We start from the raw sequence: 15,980 nt of genomic DNA on the forward strand, positions 1-15,980 counted from the left end.
TGGCATCTGTATCTAGAATGGATGGTGCTGGGGATCTCAGTAGGCCCTGTGACGTTGTGCAGTCTATATGGTTTTATAAAAACTTGATAATAAGTCAATATAATGTAACTGAGCTGGTTTTAGAGAAAATACGGTAATAAGTGAATGTAACGTAACTGGGATATGCTTCATGCAAAAGGTCTCTTGTAAGGTATCATTACAAAGCTTATAATCTACTGAGTATGATCATCTGATTTGTATAAATGTACCACTCTTGTATCTAAAACTGGAAATATAAAATGTAACTCTGAGGGCCTATTGTAATTGTGTAAAGTGTGGACCATTAATGATGGTTTGGAATCTTGATGACTCCCATTGTCTGCAGATGGCTGTATTTACCTGTGAGTCTTCCTGTATATGTGTGTGCTGGCAAGTGAGTAATGAAGTCTTGCAGTGACATGTGATCATGTCACCTGAACTGGAATCCATCTTTAACCTGGTGCTTTTCCAGTGAGGGGGGGTGGAAACCCAGAGAGACAAAGAGTTCCCGCCTTATGCAAAAGATATATAAAGGGGGGAAGAGAAGAGAGAGGGGGGGAAGCCATCATGAAGAATCCCCTAGCTACCACCTGAGCTGCAACAAGAGCTGTACCAGGGGAAAGGATTGTGCCCAGGCCTGGAAGATGTCCAGTCTGAGAAAAACTTACTGAAGCCTCTCTGAGGGTGAGATTATCTGTATTTAGTTTGATTAGGCATAGATTTGCGCATTTTATTTTATTTTGCTTGGTGACTTACTTTGTTCTGTCTGTTACTACTTTGAATCACTTAAATCCTACTGTCTGTATTTAATAAAATCACTTTTTATTTAGTAATTTACTCAGAGTATGTATTAATACCTGGGGGAGCAAACAACTGCGCAGGGTTTATGCTTTATGCAGGGTAAAACGGATTTATCTGGGTTTAGACCCCATTGGGAGTTGGGCATCTGAGTGCTAAAGACAAGCATGCTACTGCGAGCTGTTTTCAGGTAAACTTGCAGCTTTGGGACAGGAGATTCAGACCCTGGGCCTGTGTCTGGAGCCAGACGGGAGTGTCTGGCTCAGCAAGACAGGGTGCTGGAGTCCTGAGTTGGCAGGGAAAACAGAAGCAGGGGTAGTCTTTGCACATCGGGTGGCAGCTCCCAAGGGGGTTTCTGTGATCCAACCTGTCACAGGCCCGTATTGTTACAGACACGAGCCTCCACTTTAGTTCCAGAAAGGCATCTTGGCAGGGCTAGTCCACTCAAACATCCACCTCGTCTCTGCCAGCTTGAGCAGTGGCTGTGCAATTGTGGCAAAACAAATAATGACTCTCCAGTAGTATGAAATCAGACCAATGAAACGCTGCTCCTCAGTGACAGCACTCGGCACTGACCAGGACTGGATGGCTTCACCACCAACATCCCTTGAGATCATATGCCCCAAGTAATTTACTTTGTCATAGAAAAAAATGGCATTTTGCTGAATTCACCTTTAAGTTGGCTTGGAGTAGCCACTCCAGCACAGCTCCCAAGTTCTGCGGGTGCTTCTCAAATGACCTCCCAGTGATGATGCCATCAAAATACACCAGGCAAGATGTTTCCTGCATCTCTGCCAGGATGGCATCCATATAGTCCCCTGCTTAGCAGATCCATCATACTTCCTTCCTCCACTTTTTATTTTTCATGTCTATTTCAAATGTATGCTGCTTGCAGTACAGAACAGTCCTTCCTATCTGTTTGTATAGCATACACACAATAAAGCCCCAATTTTGGGATCTGTGCTCACTACTGGAATATAAATAGTAATAATTAGTGGATCACGTATAAAGCACTGTCCATTTACACAGTGGTTTCCAATCATTCCTGTGGGAGCCCATCATTATAGAATGTAGGTGCCAAATTTGTATCAGACGTGTAGCAGAGATGAAAATGAGAATAAGCAACTCTAGGCCTGGGTGTCTCATTAACGCAGCAGACTGAAGATAAATGGATCCACTCTTACCTGGTTCACTGTCTTAGCTTCTGCCAACTCTAGACAAACATTTTCCATTTGCTCACTGGCCATAGATCAGTGGGTAGGGAACAAGAGCCAGAAAAGGTCATCTTTAGACCTTTGCCCACATACTTTTATATTATATTAACACAGTTATTTATATGTGCAGCTAAAGGCTTTAGTTAGAAGGTGTTTGAACCAAACAGTTAATATCATGAAAAGCAGAAAGACTTTAACTGACTCCTCAGTTCTAATTTCCAACAGACATAAAGTTGGTCCTCACCGTGAGTGTTTTTGAGTCTTTCCACCAGGAAATGGGCTTCCTCCAGGATTCGCTCTTCAGTGCTCTTCTTCCCCATCCCAAAATCCCTCAAAGTGGTGAGGGTAAATCGGCGTAGCTCCTTCCACGGCACCCCACTGGCCATAGAAATACCTGAAAAAGGGAAGAGAAAGGGAAAGAAAGGAGGGAGGGGCCAGACTTTCAAACCCACCCAAACATTGTTTATTCAAAGTTTCATAGGAACATAAGATTGGAAGGGACCTTCCGGGTCACTGAGTCCAGTCCCCTGCTATAGCAGTCAACCCTGTCATATAATCCTGTTCATAATCTTTTGAGTTTATGACCTTGAACTCAAATTTTATTTGTATCTGTGTTCTGCTTGGGAGACTGTGTTACACGGTCATCACACCGTACTTTATCTGTTTGATATGTTTATTTACCACAATATCCTACACATTAAACTCATTGCAGTTTCAGAGCAATTATGAGGAAGAAAAATAATTCAATTCATTACTGTAACAAGGTGCAGCTGGGCCCCTCTAGCTTCTGCTCCTGCTGGGCCCACAAACCAGCTAGAGACTTCTGTGTTGGTGTAATCACAGGTGCTCTTTATTTACAGTTTACTTTCCCACCACCTTGTAGCTACAAACAGCTTCAGTCTTGCAGACAGCAGCGATGAGTTCCCACTCCCTCTATTCTCTGGCTCCTCCCCTTTCCTTCTCCCCTTGGCTTCCTTCCTGCCAGCCTTTATGTCGCCCCTAGCTAATGAGGCCAGCTAGGCCTGGGCTTACTCAGTCAGTTCCAATTCCCCTTTCTTGATTGGAGTTTCTTAGCCAGCACCCTGTCACAATTAACATGTCCAATACCTGTAGTTTGTTCTCTAACAGAGCGTGGCTCATCACAGTAATGAGAATTCTTCCAGTCACAGTAATTAGAGCAAAGTATATGTACTGGCACAAACTACAAATTAGAAGTAAACTGGGAAACACATTAGTTTGCCAAATTGTAACCATTTGGGCTAAATTTTTTCTGTGTGCCTCATGTTGAACGTTTTTTGAATATTTCAGCCAAAGTATTCAGCCATTTCCATGAACAAGGTTAGGGAAAAATATGTTGTTCCGCCCATGTTAAAAAATGCTGGGACCTTTTCTTTGAGAAACTCTAGCATTCCCATTTGTCAGAGCTGGGATTTGAAATTTGGCTAGGGGCTGGCCTGTGTGTCAATGTGTGACTTTGCCATCCCCATGAAAATCTACCCAAATGTCACTAAGTTATAAGCCCTTGAAAAATCGCATTTCACATATTGTCAGTGGAGACTTAGAGTTTAGTGACTAAAGTCTCCAAAGATATTGTCATCACTGGACATACACCAGCACCACTCAGCTCCTAGTGCTGGGCCACATATAAAGATGACAACCTACTACTGTTATCGGTTACTCCATTAGCTCAAGTGGCAAAGGTCTTTGCAGTGGATCTAAAGGTTCCAGCCCTGCTGGTGACCCATGTAGGTGTCAATATGATGCCACATGATGGAATTTCTGTTTTTTCAGTTTGCTATTTTAAAAACCTAGGGAATTACACACCAAAAACTATGTTAAAAGAACATTAAGGTTTGCACATATTCAGTAGAGACCTTAGGATTTAGTGCAGGGGAGGTCAAACTAGGGCCTGCAGGCCAGATCCGGCCTGTCAAGGCTTTCAATCTGGCCTGTGGGATTGCCAGCCCTGTGGCACAGCAGGGCTAAGGCAGGCTCCCTGCCTGCCCAGGCCCCACGCTGCTCCCGGAAGTGGCCGGCACCATGTCCCGGCAGCCCCTGGGAGAGGGGGTGGCAGAGGGCTCCATGTGCTGCCCTCACCTGCAGGCACCGCCCCCTGCAGCTCCCATTGGCTGGGAATGGGGAACTGTGGCCAATGGGAGCTTTGGGGGTGGTACCCATAGGCGAGGGCAGTGTGCGGCAAAGCCGCCTGCCCCACCCCACCCCCAGGAACCACTGCCAGACATGCTGGCCACTTCTGGGAGCGGGGCGGGGCCAAGGCAGGCAGGGAGACTACCTTAGCCCCGCTGCATGCTGCTGCCACCCCGGAGCCACTCAAGGTAAGCTGTGCCAGGCTACAGCCCACACCCCAAACCCCTCCTGCACCCCTCACCCCAACCCCCTGCCCTGAGCCCTCTAACCCTCTACCTTGAGCCCCCTCCCACTCTCTGCACCCTCTCCTGCACCCCAACCCTCTGCCCCAGCCCTACATTCATGGCCCTGCATACAATTTCCCCACCCAGATGTGGCCCTCGGACCAAAAAGTTTGTCCACTCCTGGTTTAGTGGCTAAAATAACATAACATTCTGTCTTCTCAGCTCCTAGTGTTGACCATTCTATGCATGCACCATGTTCACAGAGCACCTGAGCATGCTCTATTCCAGGACTAGAGGGGAAAGCCAGACTGTCCCTCTAATTGCAGCTGGGAGTGGGGCGGGGGTAAAGGAGACTGGAACTAAGAGCCAGGGAAGGGAGAGGAGCCTGGGTCTGATTGGGCCAGGAGACTGGGACAGGGAGCTGGGAGGAGTGACTGGGACTGGGAAATGGCCACGAAAACAGGAGGGATTGGGACCCAGTTGGCAGGGATGGAAGGAGAACTCACTCAGATCAGATGAGGAACTGGGGGATGAGCAGGTTGTTATAACTATAAAGGGAAGGGTAACAGCTGTCCTGTGTACAGTACTATAAAATCCCTCCTGGCCAGAGACTCCAAAATCCTTTTCCCTGTAAAGGGTTAAGAAGCTCAGGTAACCTGGCTGGCATCTGACCCAAAGGACCAATAAGGGGACAAGATACTTTCAAATCTTGGGGGGTGGGGGAGGTTTTTGTTTGTGTTCTTTGTTTGTGAGCGTGTTCGCTCTCGGGACTGAGAGGGACTAGACATCAATCCAGGTTCTCCACATCTTTCTAAACAAGTCTCTCCTATTTCAAACTTGTAAGTAAATAGCCAGGCAAGGCGTGTTAGTTTTCCTTTGTTTTCTCAACTTGTAAATGTACCTTTTACTAGAGTGTTTATCTTTGTTTGCTGTACTTTGAACCTAAGACTAGTGGGGAGTCCTCTGAGCTCTTTAAGTTTGATTACCCTGTAAGGTTAATTTCCATCCTGATTTTACAGAGATGATTTTTACCTTTTTCTTTAATTAAAAGCCTTCTTTTTAAGAACCTGATTGATTTTTTCCTTGTTTTAGATCCAAGGGGGTTGGATCTGTATTCACCAGGAGTTGGTGGGAGAAAGAAGGGGGGATGGTTAATTTCTCCTTGTTTTAAGATCCAAGGGGTTTGGATCTGTATTCACCAGGGAATTGGTGAAGGTCTCTCAAGGCTACCCAGGGAAGGAAATTAGCCTTGGGATGGTGGCAGTGGACCAGAGCTAAGCTGGTAGTTAAGCTTAGAAGTTTTCATGCAGGCCCCTACATTTGTACCCTAAAGTTCAAAGTGGGGATACAGCCTTAACACAGGTGCTGTGCAAGGAAACTGGGACCATGAATCAGTGTGAGGGGGAAAAGGGGAGATGGGCAACCTATCTGAGAAGGAGGCAGGGTGCAGGGGGAGAACTGGGACTGGCTTGGCAAAGAAACTGGGACAAGAGCCAGCAAAGGGGGAGACTAGGAGAAGGAACCTGGATGGATGGGAATGACGAGAAGCCAGAGGGGAAAATTGGGACTGACTGGGCAAGGAGATGGGCTCTGGGGGTAGGGAGAAAGAGACAGAGTTAGAATGAGGGCAGGGAGGAGACTGGGCCTTGGACAGGGAGCCCAGAGGGGAGAAATAGGATTATCTGGGCAAGGAGACTGGGGCTGGGATGAGAAATCTGAGTAAGGAAGGCAAGGAGAATGGGACTGGGAAGAGGAGCCAGGGGTGGGACAAGAAAGGACTGGGGCAGGGATATAGATTGGAGGGGACAGGGCAAAAGTGGTCAAGCTTGGGAGGAACAAGCAGAAGGGTCTGTAACTACTAGAGAACACTCCCCTTAGAGACTGGAATGGAACCCGACATTCCTGAGACTCACCGCTTGTCTGCTGTCAACAAATATCTGTGAAACCTACTGGCAAAGTTTATATCTCATCTCCATCTACCACTGTTCCATACAGAAAAGGACAACCTACTATTGCTATCAGTTACTCCATTAGTTCAAGTGGCAGAGGTCTGTGCCAGGGATCTAATGATTCCAACCTTGTTGACGAACCATGCGGGTGTCAATATGAGGCCAGATGATGGAATTTTTGCTTTTTGAAAATGCTAGGAAATTACACACAAAAAAATATTTTAAAACAAGATTAACATTGCAAAGACAAGCACTCAAAGGTTAGGAAATACCGGAATTAAGATTGTGGGGGCAACCCTATCTTGTGCCTTTATGATGCAGTCATTAATTCTATGAGCCACACATTATTTTTTCTACAGGGTGCCCAGCCTCGTTCAGTGCAGAGGATGAACCTGATTTGTCAATGAATCGGAGTACTGTAGTGAAGGAGGCTGTTGTCTCTGCAACCTGGCCTTATTTGTTGCAGAAGCTGGGAGAAGTGCCGTGAATGAGGAAGAGAACTGCAGGAAGAGAAAGGATGGTCTCATGAACTTGCAGTAGAATGCTGCCCCGGAGAACTGGATTCTACCCTTCTACCAGCCACTGCATTCCTATGTGATGCAACTAGACAAATCCCTTCAACCAAATTTTTTTCAGGTAGTCACTATCCTTGTGTTCTTCATTTTCTGGGTGCCCAACTTGAGCCCCTGGAGTGCTGAGCACCCCCACAGCAACTCAAGTCAATGGGAGCTGTGCTTTGAACATACATAAATCTGAGTCCTCTGAAAAAATATGTTCCTGGGCATCTCAAACGGGAGACCCAAAATTAGTGGTTTTACCGTAATCTCTCTGCCTCAGTTCCCAAGCTGTAAAATTGGGATGATAATACCCCCTCACCTCCCAGCGGTGTTGTGAAGATAAATTAATAAATATTTGTGAATTGCTCAGGTGATGAACTTGATAAAAAAAAGCCCATGAGGAAGTTAATAATTCTGCCACAACGCAGCAGATTTAAAGTCACACAGGTCGCCTTAATTCTGCATTTCCTTACGTTCGAGGACTTGACTTTGCAGGCTGCTTTCTTTTAATATAGTTTTTAATGTGTAATAAAGTAACTACACGAGCGGGTAACTGTAATGCATGAATGAAACAAACCACTTTCCGAAAGAGGCCATCTTGGTGTTCCCCTAGTTATTGTTCCCTCACTGCTAAAGAATCTCAAAAAACTGAGAGCTCCAAGTTGTACCCCAGTGGACTAGTTTGCCTTTGTTATATTCTGCTTTGCATTATATTCAGCAGTAATGCAAGAAACCTGCAGGCCTGTATCCTGTACGATATCAGCTTCAGCAAGTGAATATAAAGCTTGAGGCCTATGAATTTTGAACAGATAAACGGCCCAACAGAAAACCCGAAGTATTTGGGGAGTTGAAAATAGAGTTTAAAGGGAAGTTCTGACCACAGGTAAATAATTCAACCACAGAAGTGTCCTGGCAATGAACTGACATACATAACAGGTACACGAGATACATCTAAGAGCCTGCTTGCTTGCCTATATATCTTTTCTTATACATTTCTCATTTTCTTATGGGTTTGATTATTTGTTTTATTATAACAGGTTTATATTAGAGTATATTTTGGCTGTAACACAAGGGGCCTGCAGGCCACACCCTGTATGTTGAGGTAAGGCAAAGTTAGCATACATATGTTTGGGACCTTTACCTAGATAGATGGTGATGAGCTAAAGCATAAGGTCCATGTAGGGCTGTGACCTTTAACATAGAGGATGCATTAAAGCAGGTTGGCACAGGGGCTTTCCTATGTTCAGACCCTTTTAAACTTAGCAGGTACACCACAACTTGGAACTTGGAAAGAACCAAAATAACCAGTTAGGACAAAAATAACAAATGTGATACCTAACAACAAAAGGCTATGGTAATGAATGGACGTATATGATAATAAGTTGAGATCATTGATGTACCAATCTATAGGAAAAAGACACTCCAACATTAGTAAGGTGAGGAAATACAAATAAGGAAAAGGGAAGAAATCCCCTACTGAATATGCATCAAACATAGCAACATCAGCGTAACATACTATAAAAGTGGCATCCCAACCTAGGGCAGTAGGAGAGAGAGATGTAGTCCTTGGGAGGTGCCAGAATGATGGTCACTGGTGATGATGAGGGAGGTGACGGTGATGAGGAAGATGATGGCTAGCATTTCAGGTTATTCTGCAAGGGATGGTGTGAGTATATGGATGTGCAGATGTACATTCCATAGTATCTCTATCTACCTTACTGAGTTGGGGTGTTTGTGACAGGACTAAATGTATTAATAAATGATGTTTGTAAATATAAAAGAGTTCCTATAGTGTGAGTGTTGCAACTGTGCACATCAGGGTTCCCAACTGTATAATCTGGAGGATGGTGTGGATTGCACGCTCAGCAAGTATGCCGATGACACTAAACTGGAAGGAGTGGTAGATACGCTGGAGGGTAGGGACAGAATACAGAGGGACCTAGACAAATTAGAGGATTGGGCCAAAAGAAACCTGATGAGGTTCAACAAGGACAAGTGCAGAGTCCTGCACTTAGGACGGAAGAATCCCATGCACTGCATCAGACTAGGGACCGAATGGCTAGGCAGCAGTTCTGCAGAAAAGGACCTAGGGGTTACAGTGGATGAGAAACTGGGTATGAGTCAGCAGTGTGCCCTTGTTGCCAAGAAGACTAACGACATTTTGGGCTGTATAAGTAGGGGCATTGCCAGCAGATTGAGGGACGTGATCATTCCCCTCTATTCGACATTGGTGAGGTCTCATCTGGAGAACTGTGTCCAGTTTTGGGCCCCACACTACAAGAAGGATGTGGAAAAATTGGAAAGAGTCCAGCGGAGGGCAACAAAAATGATTAGGGGGCTGGAGCACATGACTTATGAGGAGAGGCTGAGGGAACTGGGATTGTTTAGTCTGCAGAACAGAAGAATGAGCGGGGATTTGATAGCTGCTTTCAGCTACCTGATAGGTGCTAATGAAGGCTTAGGAATAGTGGCAGCGTGATGGATGGGAATAAAGGAGGGGGGGTTGACATTACCGTATCCGAGGGAGAAGCCAAACTCGAACAGCTTAACGGGACTAAATCGGGTGGACCGGATGATCTTCATCCAAGAATATTAAAGGAACTGGCGCGAGAAATTGCAAGCCCGTTAGTGATAATTTTTAATGAATCTGTAAACTCGGGGGTGGTACCGTTTGACTGGAGAATAGCTAATGTGGTTCCTATTTTCAAGAAGGGGAAAAAAAGTGACCTGGGTAACTACAGGCCTGTTAGTTTAACATCTGTAATATGCAAGGTCTTGGAAAAAATTTTGAAGGAGAAAGTAGTTAAGTACCTTGAGGTCAATGCCAATTGGGACAAATTACAATACGGTTTTACGAAAGGTAGATCATGCCAAACCAACCTGATCTCCTTCTTTGAGAAAGTAACAGATTTTTTAGATAAAGGAAATGCGGTGGATCTAATATACCTCAATTTCAGTAAAGCGTTTGATACGGTACTGCATGAGGAATTATTGGTTAAATTGGAAAAGATGGGGATTGATATGAAAATCCAGAGGTGGATAAAGAACTGGTTAAAGGGGAGACTGCAGCAGGTCGTACTGAAAGGTGAACTGTCAGGTTGGAGGGAGGTTACCAGTGGAGTTCCTCAAGGTTCGGTTTTGGGTCCGATTTTATTTAATCTATTTATTACTGACCTCGGAACCAAATGTAGGAGTGGGCTGATAAAGTTTGTGGATGACACAAAGTTGGGAGGTATTGCCAATTCGGAGAAGGATCGGGATATCCTGCAGGGAGATTTGGATGACCTTATAAACTGGAGTAATAGTAATAGGATGAAATTTAATAGTGAGAAGTGTAAGGTTATTCATTTAGGGATGACTAACAAGAATTTTAGTTATAAGCTGGGGACGTATCAGTTGGAAGTAACGGAAGAGGAGAAGGACCTCGGAGTCCTGCTTGATCGCAGGATGACTATGAGTCGGCAATGTGACATGGCCGTGAAAAAAGCTAATGCGGTCTTGGGATGCATTAGGTGAGGTATTTCTAGTAGGGATAAGGAGGTGCTGGTTCCGTTATACAAGGCACTGGTGAGACCTCATTTGGAGTACTGTGTGCAGTTCTGGTCTCCCATGTTTAAAAAGGATGAATTCAAACTGGAACGGGTACAGAGAAGGGCCACTAGGATGATCCGAGGAATGGAAAATCTGTCGTATGAAAGGAGACTCGAGGAGCTCGGTTTGTTTACCTTAACCAAAAGAAGGCTGAGGGGGGATATGATTGCTCTCTTTAAATATATCAGAGGGATAAATACCAGGGAAGGAGAGGAATTATTTCAGCTCAGTACTAATGTGGACATGAGAACAAATGGATATAAACTGGCCGTCGGGAAGTTTAGGCTTGAAATTAGACGAAGGTTTCTAACCATCGGAGGGGTGAAGTTTTGGAACAGCCTTCCAAGGGAAACAGTGGGGGCGAAAGACCTCTCTGGCTTTAAGATTAAGCTTGATAAGTTTATGGAGGGGATGGTTTGATGGGATAAAATGATTTTAGTCAATAGGTCAATAACATGCCATCGCTGGTAATTAGTAACAATGGTCAATGATGGGATATTAAAAGTTACTACAGAGAACTTTTTCCGGAGGGTCTGGCTAGAGAATCTTGCCCGTATGCTCGGGGTTCAGCTGATCGCCATATTTGGGGTCGGGAAGGAATTTTCCTTCAGGGTAGATTGGCAGAGGCCCTGGAGATTTTTCGCCTTCCTCCGCAGCATGGGGCATAGGTCGCTTGCTGGAGGATTCTCTGCGACTTGAAGTCTTTAAATCATGATTTGGGGACTTCAACAGCTGAGTCAAGGGAGAGAATTATTCCAGGAGTGGGTGGGTCAGCTTTTGTGGCCCGCATCATGTGGGAGGTCAGACTAGATGATCATAATGATCCCTTCTGACCTTAAAGTCTATGAGTCTAACTACCTGAAAGGAGGTTCCAAAGAGGATGGATTAGACTGTTCTTAGTGGTGCCAGATGACAGAACAAGAAGTAATGGTCTCAAGTTGCAGTGAGGGAGGTTTAGGTTGGATAATATGAAAAACTTTTTCACTAGGAGGGTGGTGAAGCACTGGAATGGGTTACCTAGGGAGGTGGTGGAATCTCCTTCCTTAGAAGTTTTTAAGGTCAGGCTTGACAAAGCCCTGGCTGGGATGATTTAGTTGGGGATTGGTCCTGCTTTGAGCAGGGGGTTGGACTAGATGACCTCCTGAGGTCCCTTCCAACCCTGATATTCTATGATTCTATGATTTTAATAATTTTACTAATTCTGGGCCTGATCTTGGGGGCAAGAACCTGGCAACCCTCAAAGTGATAACTGGGAATTCTTAAGTAATCTATATAACTAATACATAATCTAAAGCTCAGGCAACAAAGTGAAACAATAATAAAAATAATCCTCCACCCCTCCTGGGACATACCTAGTCTAGTGAGGACAGGCAGTGGCATGGCTACAATGGCACAAGTGGTGCAGTTGCCAATGCCCAGAAGTTTATGGGGGCTTAACCAGATGGAGCAGTGCTCCAGCACATCACCTGGAGCATGGGGTCGGACGGAGGAGCAGCCGGGCCAGCTCTGAGTGGCACTGCAACTGAGCACTCAGGTTTGGACTGGCTGCCCTTTGTCATGACAGAGGAGTAGCCAGCCGAAACCTAAGTGGTGATGCAACCCTGTGCGCCAAGTCACAACCCCATTCATCACTCCAGTTGGACTCAGGCCATGTGAGTGTGGGGTGGGAGATGGGCACCACTGGGCAGCCAGGATTGGGCGGAGCAGCCCTAGCCTGGGATGGCAGTGGAGCGCTGAACTGCGGGGGCACCAGTGAGTGGCCAGGAAGGTCTCAGGGGCAGTAGGTGAAGGGCTGGAGGGCCAGTTGTTGAGGTGTTATAGGGTGAGTGGGAAGCATCAGTGATCTGCAGGGTGAGGGATTGAGGGCAAGTGAGGTGAGATGTGAGAGGTGTGGGGGGAAATAGTGGATTTTGGGGGTGATGAGGTGAGTTGTAGGCTGGGATGTTGTGGGGGAGGGAGGAAGGTTGGGGGCTATGGCCTGTGATTTGAAAAAGGGGCCACCTAATCTATTCTTGGACAAGGGCCCTCTGGGCCTTGTTACACCACTGAGCAGGGGAAAAAGAGGATAGGAATTCATGACCTTCTTGGCCTCTCCAGCTCTGGTCTCCTGGCTGTATTCTGGCCCTTCTATTATGCGATGGCCTAGTCACTGCCTCTCACTCACCTGTAGTGAGATGTTACCACCATTCCCCTTGTGTCGTCTCAGTTCTGTTCCCCACATACAGAGAACATCAGCTCTATATGCTGATGTTACTGGAAATTTACCTCTTTTGTCAGGCAACCTTTCAAATACTGGCATACGTCCTCTGTCACTGAACTCGTCCCCTTGATCAATCAGCGCTTCCTTCACAACTTCATGTCCATACAGCACCACAACCCGCTCTGAGCCCAAATATATTGTGAAAATCGGGCCGTACTTTGCACTGAGCTGTCAAAATCAACACACAAAACCAGCACGTTTTAACATAAATCCACTTAATTAAGAATAAGAATGTGATCAGATCAAATTACAAATTAATAAAAAAGCACATATGCGGCTAAGATAATACTAGTCAGAGTTTACTATTCTGACTTGGAAATTGCCTGACATTTGCTTCAGTTTCTAATCTTAATGTTCTGTTAACACTGTGTTTATCCTAGAGAGATAGAGTGAGTGTGAAAGAAGGATCATTCTATCTGTGTTATATAATTATCTCATCCTGATAGCAGTTGGAATTAATGCAGGTCCTTTCATTTGTGAGCTCTAGCAATTTACATTATTTAACTAATGACAATTCAGTTCTATTCTGAAAAATGACTGTACAAATGACACTTCTAATGCCACAGAACTCCTGCCTCCATTTATTCATAGCAACATTTGCTGACTTTATAATGACAAGACAGTTTTTCCTTATTCCTGTCAGCCCTGCAGAGCCAGAGAGAGAGTGGAGTAAAATTCTGTTTCCCCTTTTACATTACCAATAGACTTACTGCCTAATTTCGAATCCATTACACCTGTGCAAATCAACCACAATGGGGTTACATTTCTGTAACTCTTTATGGTAGGATTCAATGAGAATGAGGTTGAACAGATGTAACTGGGGGCAGAGTTTGTCCTGTTTAACTTTTATTATTTGTGATGGTGAGCAAGAAGGAAAGAAACCAACTTGGCTGTCAGATCCCAGGCTGTGGATTGCCATTCGCATGTGAGATGATGGTATTTGAGATGATAATTATAGTGAAACAATAGCATGGGCAGAACAAAGCCATTTTTTCAAAGCTGACCTGCAGTTGGCATCTTACCATCTCCTTGTGAAGCAGGCAAATATCATTACAGCAATTTTACAGATGGGGAAATTGAGGCAGAGAAGCTTAGGTGACTTACTTGGATGCACCCATAGGCTACATCTGCACTTGGGGCTACGGGTTTGATTCCCAACTCGAGCAGACCTACTCATGCCAGCTCTCATTGGGCTAGAACTAAGAACAGTGGCATAGCCACAGTAGCAGAGAGAGTGGCATAGGCTAGCTGCCCCGAGTACATACCCCAGGGGTACAAGTAGGTTTATGCTTAGAGTGGCTAGCCCACGCTTCTGCAGCTATTACTATTTTTAGCACATTAGCTTGATGGCATAAGTCTGTCCATGTGAGCTGGGAATCAGACCCCAAGCTCCAAGTGTAGATGGAGCCAGAGTCTGTTGCAGAGGTAGGAATAAAAACCAGGTCTGACTGCCATTTCTCTACAGACCCCACTAGACCACTCCCCCCACAGTGTGATTGTCTATACAGCTTGCAGTGAAGCTGGGCAGGTATATTCTGGATTACCTGTGACTGAGACACCTATACTAAAAGGCATACGTTAACATGAACAGTTTATATCTAGCATTCAAGATTGATTTTTTTTTTTGCGGGGGTGGGGGAGGAATTAAGACTGAACTATGAGGAGTTGAGTGACATGGGATTGTCACTGTGTAAATGCCAGACATTTCACAGAGTTCTGCTTGAGCTACGCTCTGCTTAACCCCACCTACAACCAAACAATAGATGAGAAACAAATACTTTTACCTCACGCATTGATTGGGGCAAGTTCTTCTTATACAGCTGCAGTGCATTTCCTATGATGGGAAAAGCAACAGGGCCAGGTGGCAGATTCCCACTTCCAGACATCTTTTTCCATGCTGAAAGGAAAAGAAGGCAAGAGATGCACACTGCCAGGAAAATAGTTGTTGCTCCCAGAGGCTCCATTACAGAGTGTAGCAATTATTCTGGGTTCTAGCAGGGAGTTTACTGGTATTTCAGAATCCACACTTTATATATTATGCGGTGGAACAGAGTGTGCAAGCCAATATTGTGCGGTGGAACAGAGCATGCAGAGCATGCAAGCCTATAGCCTCTCTCAGTTCCGCTTGATTAACTAGATTAGTCATTGTCCAGCAAAAGTGACCTAGGAATGATCTCCCTTGAACCTTTATTTGTATATCATGTGTTTGCCCCTCCAGCCTTTGTTCCCCATGTATTTGTCCAGAGAGGATAAAAGTTAATCATAAAGGGAATCTCTCTAAAGCGGTCCAGACTTCCGTGGACTTCTCCAGTTTTGATAAATATTGCATGTAGGCATGCTGTTAGCTGAAATATTACATACTTATACTGACAAAAAACTTGGTTAACACATAGTTAAGGGTGTCCCAAAGTATATTGTTGTAGGCTATGTAATATGTAGCATGTATATTTTAGAAGTTGGAACATGTGAAAAGATACCAACTTGTCTTGCAAGTAAAGAGAACAGCCAGGTGAAAAGCTGAGCTAGCAACCTGATCTGGTGACCACCCGCATCAGCAGTTTGATCAGGAAAAAAACAGAGTTAGCAAACTAATCATAGTGTTAGGCAAGAAAGTGGTTACAAATATATAATGAATAGCTTTGTAACAATGTATGTAAGGCATGCACCTGAAAATGGGGGTGCACTTGCATTTAATCCTCTGCTATGCCCTATTTCATGGACTGATCACTCACTGAAACAGCAAATAAATGGCATACTTTCTTCAGCTCAAGTGTCGGTCTATGAACCTGTCCGGGCTGGATAGTGGGGAAAAGAACTGGAGAACAATTATGTCCTTCTAGAACACTGAGTTCAGGGAAACTTAAACTTCTCAAAAACCAGGCACTGAAGGGTTAAGGTATTTTAAATGCAAATTTGTGAAAACCAGGCAATTTAGACTTAAGGTATCACCCACACAATGGTAACTGCCTCCCTGGGGCTGGGAATCATCTGTATTCACTCCAGTTGCATTCACTGAGGTGGGGCTAACTGTATGGAATGGTGGAAGAGTTAGTTGGAGCAGCTGACCAGAGCTGTGATTGTGATATGAAGTGAATGGAGGGGGGCAAGCCCCACATGGGTGTGATCAAAGCAAAGCAGTGCATGTGTACCTTGAGAGAGGCAGTATGCCTCATGTTAGCACTGGCTTGTGTAGACTGTGGCCATGTCTCCACTACAAAGTT

General features: G+C 45.0%; 1 protein-coding gene across 1 annotated transcript; it reads right to left on the minus strand.

Moving 5' to 3' along the window:
• Positions 1-2,188: 2,188 nt before the first annotated feature.
• On the minus strand, positions 2,189-14,911 carry LOC117880851 (cytochrome P450 2H2-like). The gene is made up of 3 exons (XM_034777417.1): positions 14,544-14,911; positions 12,765-12,927; positions 2,189-2,424 (listed from the first exon to the last, which is right to left on the minus strand). The coding sequence occupies exons 1-3, from the start codon at positions 14,721-14,723 to the stop codon at positions 2,204-2,206; spliced, it is 564 nt and encodes a 187-aa protein (XP_034633308.1). The 5' UTR covers positions 14,724-14,911; the 3' UTR covers positions 2,189-2,203.
• Between the last annotated feature and the right edge of the window lie 1,069 nt (positions 14,912-15,980).

This window comes from Trachemys scripta, chromosome 7 (assembly GCF_013100865.1).
Source record: "Trachemys scripta elegans isolate TJP31775 chromosome 7, CAS_Tse_1.0, whole genome shotgun sequence".
Lineage (NCBI taxonomy): Eukaryota > Metazoa > Chordata > Testudines > Emydidae > Trachemys > Trachemys scripta.